The 18,110-nt window shown below is 38.2% G+C and overlaps 1 protein-coding gene across 1 annotated transcript in view; it reads left to right on the top strand.

The window, feature by feature from the left end:
* Window positions 1-18,110, top strand: part of LOC132387026 (kelch domain-containing protein 1) — an 89,603-nt gene that overhangs the window by 15,750 nt on the left and 55,743 nt on the right. The window contains exons 2-3 of the mRNA XM_059959397.1: window positions 11,683-11,753; window positions 17,294-17,411. Coding sequence (XP_059815380.1) covers window positions 11,683-11,753; window positions 17,294-17,411 — 189 coding nt within the window. The remainder of the gene's footprint in view (window positions 1-11,682; window positions 11,754-17,293; window positions 17,412-18,110) is intronic.

The following is an 18,110-nucleotide window of genomic DNA, read 5'->3' as shown; positions in this document are numbered from 1 at the left end:
TGCTGAGCTCCAAAGATTCAATATTTATATGGTAAATTATAACACCATTGTTCAGGGAGTAATTATTGTTGGCCACTCCCAGTATGGGCATGCTTTCACTTAAAGTGACGCTTTCTGAGGCAGGGGTAGCACAGCACTGGGAACCTGAAATAAAGTCACCTTTTTAATTATTTTGAAATATTTCCCAGCTCCGCTCATATCTCCCCATTCCTGATTATTCTCTCTCTAATATCACTTTTCCTCTAATCCCCATCCTCTTGTCATCAGGAAAAATAACACTGTATTTAAGAAGTATTCACCCCGCCTCCCCAGAAGTTTTCATAACATATAACCATATAACAGTTACAGCACGGAAACAGGCCATCTCAGCCCTTCTAGTCCGTGCCGAATGCTTACTCTCACCTAGTCCCACCAACCTGCACTCAGCCCATAACCCTCCATTCCTTTCCTGTCCATATACCTATCCAATTTTTTTAAATGTCAAAATCAAACCTGCCTCTACCACTTCTACTGGAAGCTCGTTCCACACAGCTACCGCTCTCTGAGTAAAGAAGATCCCCCTCGTGTTACCCTTAAACTTTTGCCCCTTAACTCTCAACTCATGTCCTCTTGTTTGAATCTCCCTTACTCTCAATGGAAAAAGCCTATCCACGTTAACTCTATCTATCCCCCTCATAATTTTAAATACCTCTATCAAGTCCCCTCTCAACCTTCTACGCTCCAAAGAATAAAGACCTAACTTGTTCAATCTTTCTGTGTAACTTAGGTGCTGAAACCCAGGTAACATTCTAGTAAATCTCCTCTGTACTCTCTCTATTTTGTTGACATCTTTCCTATAATTCGGTGACCAGAACTGTACACAATACTCCAAATTTGGCCTCACCAATGCCTTGTACAATTTTAACATTACATCCCAGCTCCTATACTCAGTGCTCTGATTTATAAAGGCCAGCATACCAAAAGCTTTCTTCACCACCCTATCCACATGAGATTCCACCTTCAGGGAACTATGCACCATTATTCCTAGATCACTCTGTTCTACTGCATTCCTCAATGCCCTACCATTTACCATGTATGTCCTATTTGGATTATTCCTACCAAAATGTAGCACCTCACACTTAATCAGCATTAAACTCCATTTGCCAACTTTCAGCCCACTGTTCTAACTGGTCTAAATCTCTCTGCAAGCTTTAAAAACCTACTTCATTATCCACAATGCCACCTACCTTAGTATTATCTGCATACTTACTAATCCAATTTACCACCCCATCATCCAGATCATTAATGTACATGACAAACAACATTGGACCCAGTACAGATCCCTGAGGCACACCACGAGTCACCGCCCTCCAACCTGACAGTTATCTACCACTACTCTCTGGCATCTCCCATCCAGCCACTGTTGAATCCATTTTATTGTTTTTCAACATTGAATCACAATAGATTTAATTTGGCTTTTTTTGACACTGATCAACAGAAAAAAGACTCTATTGTGTCAAAGTGAAAACAGATCTCTACAAAGTGATCTAAATTTTTTTTTACAAGTATAAAACACAAAATAATTGATTACGTTAGTATTCACCCTTTTAATATGACACACCAAATCATCACTGGTGCGGCTAATTGGTTTTAGAAGTCACATGATTAGTTAAATGGAGATCGCCTGTGTAGAGTCAGGGTGATTCAACAGATTGTAGTAAAAATACACCTGTGTCAGGATGGTCCAACTGCTGGTGAGTCAGTATCCTGGCAAAAACTACAGCATGAAGAACACTCCACAGAAAAGGTTATTGAAAAGCAGAAGTCAGGAGATGGATGCAAGAAAATTTGCAAGTCATTAAATAGCCCTTGGAGTGCAGTTAAGTCAATCATCAAGACCTGGAAAGAATATGGCACAGCTGTAAATCTGTCTAGAGCAGGCTGTCCTTGAATACTGAGTGACCGTATTAGAAGGGGACTAGTGAGGGAGGCCACCAGGGGACCTATGACAACTCTGGAGGAGTTACAAGCTTCAGTGGCTGAAATGGGAGAGACTGTGCATACAACAACTGTTGCCCAGGTGCTTCACCAGTTGCAGCTTCATGGGAGGGTGGCAAAGAGAAAGCCACTGTTGGGGGAAAAATTCACATGAAATCTTGGCTAGAGTTTGTCAGAAGGCATGTGGGAGACTCTGAAGTCAGCTGGAAGAAGGCTGTGTGGTCTGATGAAACCAAAATTGAGCTGTTTGACTGTCAGTCTAAATGGTATGTTTGGCGTAAGCCGAACACCACGTATAATCAGAAAACACAATCTGTACCGTGAAGCATGGTAGTGGCTGAATCACGCTGTGAGATGCTTCACTACAGCAGGCCCTGGAAGGCTTGTGAAGGTAGAAGATAAAGTGAATGCAGTAAAATACAGGGAGATCCTGAAGGAAAGCCTAATGCAGTCTGCAAGAGAACTGTAACTTTGGAGATTTGTTTTCCAGCAAGACAATGACCCCAAGCATAAAGCTACACAGCATCAAGCACAAAGCTTAAAAACAACAAAGTTAATGTCCTGGGGTGGCCAAGTCAAAAGTCCAGACCTCAATCCAATTGAAAATTTGTGGCTGGACTTGAAGAGGGCTGTTTATTCATGATGCACATGTAATCTGATTGAGTTTGAGCAGTTTTGTAAAGAAAAATAGTGGAAAACTGCAGTGTCCAGATGTGTAAAGCTGATAGAGACCTATCCACACAGACTCAGGGCTGTAATCACTGCCAAAGGTATGCCTACTAAATACTGACTTGATGGAGGTGAGTAATTATGCAATGACATATTTTGTGTTTAATAGTTGTAATAAATTTAGACTAATTTGTAGAAATTTATTTTCACTTTGTCACAAAAGTCTTTTCTGTTGATCAGTGTAAAAAAAAGCCAAATTAAATCCACTGTGATTCAGTGCTGCAGAACAATAAAACATGATAACTTCCAAAGGGGGGAGGTGAATACTTTTTTAAAGACACTGTATGCTTCATTCATGATGGATTCATTGCATAATAGATTTAAAAGGCTCAGTTATATCCACTTGATATGCCAGCTAAAATGTTTTCATCTCAGACAAAATTTCATAGAAAAAAATTATATTGTCCAACAGAGTTGGTGTATAGCTAGCAGCAATTTTTCATTTGTAAAAATGTTGTGATTAGTAGCATAATGTGTTTGCATTGAACATTTACAATGTAGTACAGGGCCTTCTGCCACAAAGCCATGCTGATTTTTAAATCTACTCTAAGATAATCTAACCCTCTCCTCCTACATAACCTTCCATTTTTCTATTATACGTGTGCCTATCCTCCCTATACTTTCCTCCATTCACCTTAAAATTATACCCCTCTCTTAAGCCACTTCCACCATGAGAAGATTGTTTGACTATACACACCATTTTCCCCTTTATCATCCTGTTATAACTATTGGGTTACCTCCCATCCTCCTTTGCTCCAAAGAGAAAAACCCTCATTTGCTAGACCTATCCCCATCTAGGTAGACCCTCTAGTCTAGGCAACATCCTGGCAAATCTCCTCTGCACCCTCTCTAAAACTTCCACATACTTCTTAGAATGAAGCAACCTGAACTGAACACAATACTCCCAAGTGTGGTCTAAACAAGGTTTTATAGAGCTGCAATATTACCACATGGCTCTTGAACTCAGTCACCCTACTATTGAAGTCCAAATTATCATATGCCTTCTTAACAGCCGTATCAGCTTGCATGGCTACTTCGAGAGATCTATGGACGTGGACCCCAGGATTCCGCTGTTCCTCCAGGGTGCCAAGAATCCTGCCAATGACCCTGTATTCTCCCTTCACATTTGACCTTCCAAAATGAATCATTTCACATTTTTTGGGTTGAATTCCTGCTGCTACTTCCCAACCCAGCTCTATATCCAGTCAATGTCCCATTGCAACGTTTAACAACCCTCCACATTCTACAAAACTCCATCAACTTTCAAGTCATCTGCAGATTTACTGAACTACTCTTCTAGTTCCTCATCCAAGTCATTGATTAAAGATGAAAAAGAGTAGGGGGGTCCAAGAACAGATTCATGCAGAACATCACAGGTTGCCAATCATCTACTGCGCTCTGCTTTATACAGGCCATCTAATTCTGTATCCACACAGCCAGGTTTTCCTGCATTCCATGCCTTCTTTCTTTTTGAATGAGGCTACCATGGGAACCTTATCAAATGTCTTAGTAAAATCCATATATACCACATCTACTTCTCTACCTGCATTAATGTGCTTTGTTGCACTCTTGAAGAATTAAATCAGGCTTGTGAGGGATGACCTGCCACTCTCAAAGCTATGCTGACTATCCCTAATCAGGCTGCTTTTCCAAATACTTGTAAATCCTGTCTCTAGGAACCCTCTCCAATAATTTGTCCACCACTGAATTAAGACTCATGGGTCTATAACTCCCAGGGTTATCCCTACTTCCTTTCTTGAACAAAGGAAATAACATTTATCACCCTGCAATCATCTGGTATTACTCCTTGTGATGGCACAAAGATTATCGTCAAAGGCACAGTGATCTCTTCCCTTGCTTCTTGCATGCAATAACCTGGAGTATACACTAACACACACAAAACGCTGGAGAAACTCAGCAGGCCAGGCAGCATCTAGTAAAAAAGCACAGTTGTAATTTCAGCCCAAAACATCGACTGTACTTTTTTCCACAGATGCAGCCCGGCCTGCTGAGTTCCTCCAGCGTTTTGTGTGTGCGTTGTTTGGATTTCCAGCATCTTTAGATTTTCTTTGTTTGTGATTGGAATATCCAGCATCTTGTTTGGCCCTGGGGACTTATCTAGCTTAATGTTTTAGCACATCCTTTATGTTAATGTCAGCACGTTCAAGCATGTCAGCCTGTTATAGGTTGTCCTCACAAATGTCATGGTCTCTCTTTGGTGAATACTGAAGCAAAGTATTCCTTAAGAACTTCTCCTGCTTCCTCCAACTCCAGGCATGTTTCCCACACTATCCCTGATCAGTCCTACCTTCATTCTGTTCTTCACATATGTGTAGGTTTTCCCTAATCCTATTCACCAAGGCCTTCTCATGGTGCCTCCTAGCCTTCCCAAATCCACTATTCAACTCCTTCCTGCTACTTTGTAACACTCTAGAGCCCTTTCTGATCCTTGCTTCCTAAATCTGAAGTATGCTTCTTTCTTCCTCTTTACTAGATGTTTCACATTTGTCAACCTTGGTTCCTTCGTCGTAGCATCCTTTCCCTACCTAAATAGGACAAACCCCCAACAAATGCTTACTGAACAACCTCTATATTTCTATTGTGCCTTGCCCTGATGTAACTCTGTTCCCAATATAAGTTCACCAGTCCCCCCTCTCCTAATTAAATGCTTTCCCATACCATCTGCTCCTATTCCTCTTCAAGGCTGTATTGAAGATCACTGTCTTCAAAATGCTCTTCCATTAAGGGATTGGACACCTGACCTGCTTCATTGCTTAGCACCATACCCAATATGGCCTCTCCTATTGTCAGCTCAACTACATTTTGTATCAGGAATATTTCCTGGACATACCTAACAAATTCTGCCCCATCTAAACCTTTTACATTACGGAGGTCCAATCAAAATTAGAGAAGTTAAAGTCCCCCATGACAACAAACCTGTTATTTTTGCATCTTTCCAAAATCTGCCTCACCATCTGTTCCTCGGTGTCTACTGCTGTTGGGATTGTATAAAATATTCCCGGTAGACTGATTGTTCTGTTCTTGTTTCTGACTTCCACACACATTGACTCAGTGCAGAATCTCTCCATGATGTCCTCCCTTTCAGCAGCTGAATGCCTTTGATTATGGTGAATCTGCAATTCATTGTCACAGATGGTTGTGGAGGCCAATTCATTTGGTATATTTTATATTTAAAGCAGAGGTTGATTGGTTCTTGATTAATATGAGCATCAAAGGTTATGGGGAGAAGTCAGGAGAATGGGTTTCAGAGGGATAATAAATCAGCCTTAATAAAATGGCAGAGCAGACTCTGGGTTGAATAGCCTAATTCTGCTCCTATGTCTAATGGTTTTAAAAGGTATATTTTTAAAGTGTATATTTTAACTAGCACAAAACCTCCAAAAATAAACTGCCAAGTTTAATGCAAATATATTTTCTTTCGCGATCTTTATTTGTATTGCCATGTTGAGCAATAATTAACCAAAATCTCTGATCTAAGCAAATTATATGGCATAGGAGCAGAATTAGGCCATTCAGCCCATTGAGTCTGCTCTGCCATTCCATCATGGCTGATTTGTTATTCCTCTCAAACCCATTCTCCTGCCTTGTCCCCATAACTTTTGATGCTCCCTTTGATTAACCAAGAACCTATTAACCTCCACTGAATAGGTATACTGTATGACTTGGCCTCCACTGCAATGATTTACAGAATTAGCATCATCTGGCTAAAGAAATTGCTTCTCATCTCTGTTCTAAATGGATGTCCCTCACTTATGAGGCTATGCCCACTTGTCCTGGAGTCACCCACTATTGGAAACATCCTATTGGAATGAGATCCTTCTTCATTCTTCTAAACTCCAGTGAGTACAGACCTAGAGTGTATTTATCATGATGGAAATTTCTGCTTAATAGATTTATAAAAATATAATGATTTTGCTGATATTAACATGGTAAATGTGATGTAGTCAAGACGAGACCAGTGAATACGCAATGATATTAAGTTTATTTAAAGAAATATTACTTTCCTTCAATTAGATTTTTCAAGTGCCCTGGCTACCAATGGTTCTTTTGCACCTCTGCAAATTGTCATTTCAAATTCCCATATGAGAGGCAGGGAATGCGCGTTGTTTAGGAACAGCTTCCAAAAATCAAATCCAAATGTGCTATTTGCCTGCCTCCTCCCTTCTAAAAAAAACACCAGATCATTGCCCCTTTGTTGCCCCAATTGAGGAGAAAGCAGATGCACGTGCAGCAGGCCAACAGTTGCCCGGCGACTCGCGCCGTGCCCATTTTTCCCTGCTCCACATGGTCGGCGTCTGATTGGCCAAGACTCCCAAAGGCCGTGCTTGATTGGCTGCGCGGAGCATTGAGCGCGGGCTGAGCGAAAGGCGGCTGCGATGGGTGTGATTGGGCGGTGGGCGTCCGTCGACGACTGGGCAAGTGCCGGCCGAGATACGCGGTGCTGAATCAAGCCCTGGCCTAGCTCAAAATGGCTGGAGCTCAATACTGGTCTCGGAAAACACAGGAAAATCACCACCACGCGGTACTTAGTAACGGATTCCTTTACGTATGGGGAGGTTATGTGGTAAGTATTAATCATTTCGTCCAGTTAAAACTTCATGAGGGACTGTTCATTTTTAAAAATGTCCCCCCCCCCCTCACACTTTTCAATTGTGCCGTTTATATATGCGCGCGTGTATTGGGGAAAGAGCACATAAAGAATTGCAGGTTGCCGCCTTGTGAAACTACATTCGGTAATGGTTTACCGTGTTGCTCATGAAGTCCTCTAGGTCTGCGTCCACGTCGTTCCTTTGTGGCGTCGATTTGTCTCTGGAAATTAAACCGTTTGATTTACGATGTTGCTTGAAAATGAGAGATCAATTCACAAATTATCTGCCGACTTACATAGTTTGAACCGTGTGGTGTCAGAGTTCCAATGAAAAATGTCTTGAAGCAAGTTCATCCGTTGAGTTTGAAGTAAAAGAAAATTACTTCCACGTCGTTAATTTAAGTAACTTTTAGACTTGCATAGCGAAGGATCATAAATTTTAGCCAAGGTTCTATAACTTGGGTCATACTAAATCATGAAACAGCGCATTTTATTTCTTGCCAGACATTGAATTGGCTAATAAATTTGTCTATTTAAAAATATATACGTGTTAATGTAATTAAAAGAGTTGAATCTCTTTGTGATGTCATGAAAGGGAGCTTGTTAAAGCAAACTGGTTAATGTAAATATGAAAACTTTTTTCAAACAAATGCAGTAGTTTGTAAATTGTAAAGCAATAATAAAAGAATTGACTTTCACTTCCTCAGCCCTAAATTCCAGAATGGTCTCCGATGAAAGCAAACAGACTATAACATTTATCATTGTTTAATTTGAAATAATATAATTGGTTTAACCATATTGTAGAGAATCAGTAAGTGTTTATTTACCCATCAATTTGAGTGTTTATCCTTGTTGATGAATGTTTTATATGTGAATAAAGGACTGAAATATTGACATGTTTTTTACCTACCTTGTGGATTATTTTGTTTTTCCGTTCATGTCAGCATAGATTTATTTACTAGCCTTTCAGGATTTTCCTTTAGATCTAGAAGTTAATAATCTAAGCATTACTACAAGCAATTTTAAGTAATATTTTGAAAGCTGAAACAAGAATGGGAAAGTGGCTATTTGGATTAGGTAGTTCTGGGAATTAACAGTATAAGAACATAAGTAATAGACACTTTAAGTCATTTGATCTAAGTGATTATGTTTCATCTTTCCTTAGTTTGGTCCCCCTGCATGCAGACTTTTTTAAAACTGAAACCTCAAGTTTTGAGACTGTGACCCTTGCATCTATTCCAGCAAGCCCCTTAGGAATTTTGTCCATTTTAATACAGTCACTTCTGTCCTAAATTCAACCATGGGCCCGGTTCACTTAATCTCTATGGGGCAAGCCTGTCCAGAAATCAGTTTTCACTAAGTGGACCTTTACTGCATTCTAATTCATTATTTGGGGAATTACATTCAAAAACTGCAAGGTAATGTTGTATCTGTATAAAACCACACTGATAATATTGTGTTCACTTCTGGTTGCCTCATTATAAGAAAGTTGTGAAAGAGAAGGTGCGGAGGAGATTTACCAAGATACTGCCGAGACAAGAGGGAATATTTTATGATGATAGGTTGAGTGAGTTAGGGCTTTTCTCTTTGGAGCAAAGGAGGATGAAAGATTACCTGATAGCGATGTACAAGATGAGAAGAGGCATAGATGGAGTGATAGACCAGAGATGTATTCCACTGGGGTGATGGTAAAGGCAGATACATTTAAGGACATTTAAGAAACTCTTAGATAGAAACATGGATGATAGAAAAAATGAGCTATGTAAGAGGGAAGGATTACATTGATCTTGGAGTAGATGTGATTCAAGTGGCCTGTAGTGCGCTGTAATGCTCTCTGAATAGAGAGATCAGTTGTTTCAGTGTTCTCAACAGGGCCCTGTATAATTGTATCAAGTCTGCAGGTGACAGCGGGGCAGCACAGTAGTGCAGCTAGTAGAGTCATTTTCTCACAGAGCCAGTGACCTGAGTTTATTCCAGACTTCCAGTTCTGTATTTGTGGATTTTGCAAGTTCTTCCTGTGATTGTGTGGGTTTTCTCCCACATTTCAAAAGTATCTAGGTTAGATTAATTGGTGACTATAAATCGCCTCCAGTGTATAGGAATGGGAGCATTTGGAAGGAATATGTAGGAAGAACAAAATCTGGGGAATAAATGTATGGCAATGTAAGTAGCATAGACAGCATGGGCCAAAGGTCCCTTTTCCATTGTATCTCTCTATGATTCTTAAGTTCTCGCATCAAAGTCTAATGTACCATTTGTTATTGTGTACAACCCGTATTGTAATGCCGGCTGGTACCAACAAGAAATATGACTACATTATACTTGGTCCCCTCATCCCAATCATTGATAAAGACTGTTGAATAGCTGAAGCACAGACATTAATCAATGTGGCACCTGTTGGTTACAACCTTTCAACTTAAATTTGTTAATTACTCTGCAACATCAAATAATTATTTCAAGTAGAATTACGTTTGTAAATTAAAACCTTTAAAAATAAAATTGGCTGACTTGGAGAGAATGTTAATTTTAAGTTGAGATTATTCAATAGTTGCCAAAATAAAAATAATTTTCTATCGGCAGCTCTGCTTGTACGTTATTTAATCTCCAGGACGGAAGATCTTGCATTGGCATTGTTTTTAGGATTTTAGAATTTCCAAAAATTCTTTACAGGCAATGAAGTACTTTTGAATGTCTTAATAAATTATCTAAATGTGGTATAAAAATTGCACAGAGCACAGACTCACAAACAGTTTTTCTTCCAGTTAATTAGAAATTATAGTGTATGCCCATCTTCCTTGTTTAGCCAAGGAAAATGCTATTTTAATTTAAATCACAATGTTGTAAAATATACTTGTCGGATTTGAAGATAGATTTACATCCTGAAGAAAGTTGATGTGGAAAGTAACAATATGCAGGTATAATTTATGCTAACAGAAAACCACATAGGCAATCATCTAAACGTGTGGTATTTTACAATATGGAAGTTTAATTAATCATGATCAAGTTTGTATTAATTATCCTTAATGAAATGTTTCAGAAAATCTGATAAGTACCTATTATTTTGCATCTTTGCCCATCCATCTAAATCAATAGCAATTCTTGAAAAGAATCATCTTGAATATGATACTCTGAAATTTTTGGTCCTGTATTTTGTGTAGTACAGAACCAGCAATTAAAATTGAATACAGGTTGAGTACTCTTTATCCGAAATGCTCAGGGACTGAAGTGTTTTGGATTTTGGACTTTACTGTTTAATGAGATAGCTTGGAATTACCATCATTTTTGTCTCTGAATTTATGTGCTACCGGTAAGCAGTCTTTGCCTTACATTGTTCATCACACATTTTTACTTAACAGTAAAAATTATTACATACCATCAATATGGTTAAAGTGTGTGTGTGTGCAGGGTAACAGTAGCAACATTGGGAGAATACCTATATCAGCTGTTTACAACAGGCTTTCAGTCTCCACCTACAATGCTGTGTTTTGATCAAAAGGTTACAGTACACTGTATTTACATTTAACTATTGCTTTTATACCTTACATAAAACCAATCAACATTGTAAACTTGTTCTGATGTTAGATTTTCACCAGCAATGAGCTTTGCAAACTTATCAATGAATCTCTCAGCTGCCTTGCGATCAGCATATATTTTATCTTTAAAATGTTTTGTAATTTTTAAAATTTTAATTCTATGCCTTTTTCTTAAATTTCTGTAACTGGCTTGCTGAATATTCACATTTGCCTTCAATTTTCAGTTTCTCGTGATTAATCTTTGCTTGGTTCATGATCAGCATACCATCAGCAGCATTTGTTCATTCAAGATGCTGACGAACCCACTCTTTCAATGCACGATCAGATTATTCTTTTTTCACTTTATCCAGTGTTATCTATTTTAATTAACTTCCATTCATTACACATGTAATGTTTCTTCTCAGAACTGTCTGGTGCTCATTCTCTGAGAACTTTCCCAGCACCTTACGGAATTTTCCATTTGTGACATCATGTCATTGCTCAAAAATACTTCAGACTTAGGAGGTTTTTGGATTTTGGAATTTCGGATAAGTGGTACTCAACCAGTATGAAGTTCTTAATAAATTTTGAAGAACCGTGCTTCACTCTAGTGTCTAGTAGATAAGAACATGATTAGTTATTTTGGAGTGAAAAACTGGGTTTAGCAAAGTTACATCTGACCCAACAATGAGCTGATTATCTTTCTGTGTTGATGGAAATTTTTAATGTAGCAAATTGTTTCTTCCCAAATTATTCTGCTTTTTAAAAAACATTGTTTTCATTCAATATCAATTTAATAATGAAAGATATAAGTTATCACAGTGATTATAGAAAGGTGTAACTTTTTTATTGCAGACATATGAAAATAATGAAGTTTATTTACCCAATGATGAAATCTGGGTTTATGAAATTGAAAGTGGTGTATGGTAAGCAACTTCCTCTTACAAACTTCATTTTTTTTAATACTGCATTGCTTTGAGTCTTTCCCAAAATAGCAGTTAGTCCATTGTTTAATGCAGCAAGTGAATTGTAGCAATGTCTCATGACTGAAGTAAAGTTGTTTTCCATCAATAATAACAAACAATGAAAGTATAACGAGTAAGAATTTGTTGTAGAAATGAACAGGATGAATTGTGTTAACCATTATTAATGCATATATTAGAGTATCACTGCACACTTCAACATATCCAGAAGTTGTCATCCATTTGTAAATTGTGCAATTATGTTACCTACACAGAGCTGTGAGTGCATGGAACACACTGGGTGGTTGGTAGGGGCAATTACATTAGGGGTATTTAAGAAACTCCTAGGCACATAGATGTTAGAAAAATGGAGTGCTCTGTAGAAAAAGTTTAGATTGATTGTAAAGTCAGCTAAAAGGTCAGCACAATATTGTGGGCTGAAGGGCTTGTGTTTTATGTTGGATATCTGAAATAAAATCATTTTATATAAATATTAAATAAAAATTAAGAAATTTTAGCCTTTTCAGGGTTCTTGTTAAATAAAATGTACAAAATCCTGAGTAGTTGACTGGGTTGACACATCCTCTTCTGCAAAACTGTGGAACTAGCACCAGATTAAGGCCTGTTTTAGATAGATGAGACTTTTTTTTTGTGTTGTTGAGTCTTTGGAATTCTTTGTTCAAGGCTAGTGAAATCAAAATATTTTTTGAAGGAAATCCTTGATAAACATAGAGGTAAAAGGAGTAAGTAAGAGGGAATATATCAGAATTAGATCAGTCATTTTCTTATTGACTGTCAATAACAGCAGACATAAAGGAGTGAATGGTAAATGATTTGTTTTATCATGTCAAGAGGGTGATGATAGTGAACATCATTTGATATGATGTTTATGTTTAAGTGATGATGGATGGAGTTTACTATATTAAAGGCAAATATTCTTAACTGTTCCTGTCTACAGTTGAATGGGCCTTGTGAACTGGTTAACTGGACATCCAGTGGAATTGTTGCTGATGAGGAAATCTATGTTTTGTTTACTCTTTGCACAATATTGTTTGATGACTGGGGCAAAAAGTGGAAGAAATAATCTTGGATGAGTAATGAGCCATTCAAGCTTTTTAAGTTGTCACAATTATAAGATTGACCATAGAAAATCTAAGGGCTCTAAAAAGTATTCAGATATGTAAGATCAAAAGCAATATAAGATTACATTTATCTTCAGTATTGCTTCCAAGGACAAGAATAAAGAGGTTTTTGGCCGCTCTAAAGCTTGGAGTAGTTTTCTCATCCCTCAAAATGAACATGCATAAAGATATCTTTGATGCTGAACACTTGTGTGAGTGTCCATCTTCCTTGATAATTCACTTAAGCTCTACTTTGGAAAAGGTTTCACCCTCATGTAGTCTATACTGCAGTGATACTAATATATGCTTGTTTGCTCACTTCTTTGAAGCATTCAGATCAGTCATGCTGCCCTTGAAAATGTCAGAACTTTAACAAAATTTGTTGCCTCCACCATGCTTTTTAAAGTCCATAACAATATTGCTTTGTCTGATTCATTCACGAGCTTTTGTGGCACGGAGCAACCTGCTTAACGAAAGAGGTTAAGCAGATACTATGATATTTTTGAACCACCTGCTTAACCCTTATGTTCATTTCTTCCCTGTATACTGTCCCCATCCCTGACTTTCATTATATTTTCAGAGGTACCATTAGTAGTTAGCAGCAGTCCCTTTTCAATTCAATTGTCAATCTTTTGTTGATTAATATTCTTAGATAACACAGCCCACCTTTGATTTCCATTGTAGTTTATTCCTAATATGAGTATAATATGTATTTCCACCCTGTAATATTTATCTATTGTTCGAATTTGTGAAAATACTTTGTTAAACTGAGTACACTGAGTTGATATTCCTTATTTTTTAAGTTGTTAGGCTGTTCAGTTGCATTTTAAGATCCACATGAAAAGTTGTGGAAATGGCAAATGTGGTGTTAATGTTAAGACATTTGACAAGGTTCCCCACAGAAGGCTCATCCAGAAAGTTGTGAGGCGTGGGATCCATGAAAACTTGGCTGCATGGATTTGGAATAGGCTTGCCCACATAAGGCAGACAATGGTAGTAAATAGTGTATCCTGCCTGGAGGTTCACAGAGGTCTGGTTTGGGACCCCTTCTCTATTTTTTTTTGAATATATAAATGACTTGGAGGAGAAAGTGGAGGGGTGAATTAGAATTTGCAGATGACATGAAGGTTGGAGGTGTTGTGGATAGTGTAGAAGGTTGCCATAGATTGAAGTACAACCTTAATGGCAGAATTCTTAAGTGTTGAGGAACAGAGGGATCTTAAGTCTAAGTTCACAGATCCCTCAACATTGATAGGCTGGTTAAGAAGGTGTATGTGTGTTGGTCTTCATTAGTCAAAGGATGAACTCAAAAGCCATGAGGTAATATTGTAGGTCTGTAAGATTCTGGCCAGACCTCATTTGGAGTATTGTGTTCAGTTCTGGTTGCTTCATTATAGAAAGGATATGGAAGCTTCAGAGAGGGTGCAGAGGCGATTAGAGAAATTGCTTATAAGAAAAGGTTGAGTGAGCTAGGGCTTTTCTCTTTGGAGCAACAAAGAATGAGAGACTATTTGATAGGGGTGTGAGTGGTATAGATAGTGGACAGCCAGCATCTTTTCCCCCTCGGTTCAATGGCCACTATCAGAGAATATCCTTTCAGTTGATTGACAGGAAGGTTAGGGGAGGTGCCAGAAGTAGTTTTTTTAATATACAAAGTGGTGGGTGCCTGAAACTCACTTCTGGGGTGGAGAACTGATACAAAAGGGACGTTTAAAATACTCTTTAGATTATTCATGGATGTAAGAAAAATGGTACATTATGAGCTGTGTCGGAAGGAAGCATTGAACTAACCAAGGAATAGATTTGTATTGGTCGGCTGAATGGCTTTTGTACATCCTATGACAAGTCCATCATTTGTTTTGTACACTGACCACTTCCCACAATAATGGGTGAAAGTCCATTATTGTGGGGAGTGGTCAGTGTAATAATCTCCACTTGTGAAGAAATTGATGAAAAAAAAATAAACATTGTGGTTGGAATAGGAGTGGGTTATATGACCCTTCAAATCTATTCTGCCATTCTGTAAGATAACTCTGGGCACCACAGTAGAAAGCGATTAGCACAATGCTATTATATTTTCTGGTTGTCTCACTACAGGAAGGACGTGGAAACCATAGAAACTTGGATTTACAAGGATGTTGCCTGGATTGGGGAGCATGCCTTATGAGAATAGGTTGAGTGAACTCGCCCTTTTCTTCTTGAAGTGATGGAGAATGAGAGGTGACCTGATAGAGGGGTACAAGGTAATGAGAGGCATTGATCATGTGGATAGTCAGAGGCTTTCCCCAGGGCTGAAATGGCTAGCACAAGAGGGCATAGTTTTAAGGTGTTTGAAAGTAGGTACAGAGGAGATGTCAGGGGTAAGTTTTTTTTACACAGAGAGTGGTGAGTGCGTGGAACGGACTGCCGGTGGCAGTGGTGGAGGTGGAAATGATAGGGTCTTTCAAGAGACCTCTGGATGGCTACATGAAGCTTAGAAAAATAGAGGGCTATGGGTAAAGCCCAGGTAGTTCTAAGGTAGGGACCTGTTCGGCACAGCTTAGTGGGATGAAAGGCCTGTATGTGCTATATGTTTTCATATCCTGGAGTTCAATTCCTGTGTCCTCTGTAAGCAAGTTTGTATATTTGTTCCTGTATGTATGCAGGCTTGCTCGAGATGCTCTGATTTTCTCACACAGTTCAAAGATGTACCAATTAATAGGTAAATTGGTCATTGTAATTGTCCTATGATTAGGCTAAGGTTAAATTGGTAGGTTGATGGTTGTGCAGTTGAAAGAGCCAAAGGGCATATTCCACGCTGTATCTCTAAATTTAAAAAAATAAAATACTCATTTTGTTATTGAACTCCAGCACTTTTTGCTCGATCCCAGTGAGCTTCTTTTTCTGTAGTACGATGCAAATAATTCTTGGCCTTGAATGTAAATCTTTCTAAATCTCTGGAAAACAGTTAAAGATTTGCAATCTTTCAGAAGAAATTCCTTCTTGCATTTGAATTAAATAGGTAACCTATTACTCTGCCATTGTGCCCCCTAATTCTAGAAAGACTTGAGGGTAGATAACCTCATAGTATTAACCCTGTTTAGCACCTTCTTTTAACTCATTTTACTAAACTCGAGAGTTTAGGAGTCTAATCAGTCAATGTTCATAAAAGATGATTTTCATCCCTGGAATCAACCTAGGTAACTTCTGCAAAATAACTAATGCAAGTGCATCCTTTCTTAAATTAGGAGAACAAAACTGCACACAGTTCTGCATATTATCTCAAAATTCTGCACAGTTTTGCCAAGGCTCCTTTACATTTTCACTTTTATCTCTCATCATCAAGAAAACATTCCATTTGTTTTTTTCATACTTGCTGTATTTCATTGCTAACATTGAATTTAAAGAAAGAAGACATCAAGATCTTTTTAACAGCAGCATTCTACTGTCCATCTTTGCTTAAACAGTTTCTAGCCTCTGATTTCCTCACGTGACATTCAGAGCCGCACAGTTAGTGGGGCCTGTGCAGCACTAGAGACCTTCAACTGGGTTCATTCCTGACTTTGGATGCCATCTCTATGCACTTTGCACATTTTCTCTGTAATCAAATGCTACAAGTTCCCTTCAGGTTTGGTTTCCTCCCCAGATCACAAAAGCATGCAGATTGGAAGGTTACTTTGTCTGAGAGTGTAAGTTAATTGGTAAGATCTGGGCGGAGTGGGGAGGGAGAAGTGGTGGCATTGATGATACAGGGAGAATAATTTTAAAAGGGATGATTAATGTATCATTACTGTAACTGGGTGGTTGATAATCTGTATGGAGTTGGTAGGCTAAAAGACCTGTTCTGTGCTGTATCTTTGTCATAATACTATGTTTTACCTATTTCTGAGCCCTCGCCCCACTTAATATAGCTTTTTCTCTTACATCCTTAATGACAATCTCAGATTTGCTTTGCCAACTATTTCAAAGTTAGCTTTACTACATGTGATTCCTTTATCTAGTTACAATCTGGCAATGTAAGAATTACCTGTTTATCCTAACTCTTTCTGGCTCTCTGAGCCTCCAGAGGTCAACATGCAGTTGGAAAACCTCTAATAATTTGGGACTTCCATGTTCACATTTGGATCTGCAGAAATCCTAAAAAATTGTTGGCTCTTGGCCTGAGAACTGCTAGAAGTTTTCTAAAGCCTAGGCTCAGTTGTCTTTTCAGAGACTTGTTAATGCAAGTGTTACCATTAAGCCAAAGCATGACATTAGAAAGTGGAATGTAGCCATCCATCTATTCAGATGTAATACAAGGAAACTTGGAAAAATATGGAGGATATCACTATAAAAGTAATTTGTTGCCAAAATTCTTGGAATGTTATTTTGCCATGTCATCTTTTATTGCTTTCTTCAATACAGGCAGAGGCAACCAATGAAGGGAGATCTTCCTCGTCCAATGTCAGGAAGTTGTGCAGCTTGTCTTAATGGGATCATGTACATTTTTGGAGGATACGATGATCTTGGATATAGTAATGAAGTACGTCTCATTTAATACTTTTTCCTTCTTTGTCGTGTCATCACCTACTGTGTTTAAACTTTCAAGTGAGAGAACACTTTTTCAAAGTGCTTCATCTCGTCTTCAATAAACAGTGTTTAATGCAATATTGTTAAAAATTCATAGGCTCAAGAGGAATGCTAAGTGGATAAGCAGGAAGTGCTTTATACTCCATCTACATTAGTACCAATTTTAAATTTATTTTTTATTCCATGTTGCAGTGCTAACCTCAAATTATTTTAGTTTCCTCCTGTTTTCCCCTTTTTGCTGCTTCCCACTGCACCTTTTCCTGAAAATGCTGGTCTATTTTTCAGAGCTTTAATGATGCAGGTGCTGAGTGACTGGATAAATTGCAAAACCAAAATCCTTTCAAGCTCAGATATTCACCAGGAAAACTGATTCACCTGTAGCTGATCAGAGAAATTAAAGCTGTGTTAATTCCAAGAAAATGGCTTCTAAATTGAGAGTAATAACAGTAGGCATAAACCATTCCACAATATTTCAAGTAGGCATAAAATTTGGGAACATTTTAGAACTTGACAAAGGAGGATCAAGAGTTAAAGGAAGTTGAGATAGAATATGAGAGTCAGCTGGAAATAAACATAAAAACTAAATGTAAGAGCTTATATACTTACATAAAAACAAAAGGCTAATGAAAGCAAATGTTGGACAACTTACAAA

The sequence above is a fragment of the Hypanus sabinus genome, chromosome 2 (genome assembly GCF_030144855.1).
Source record: "Hypanus sabinus isolate sHypSab1 chromosome 2, sHypSab1.hap1, whole genome shotgun sequence".
NCBI classification, from domain to species: domain Eukaryota; kingdom Metazoa; phylum Chordata; class Chondrichthyes; order Myliobatiformes; family Dasyatidae; genus Hypanus; species Hypanus sabinus.
This window is presented reverse-complemented; position numbering and strand designations above follow the sequence as displayed.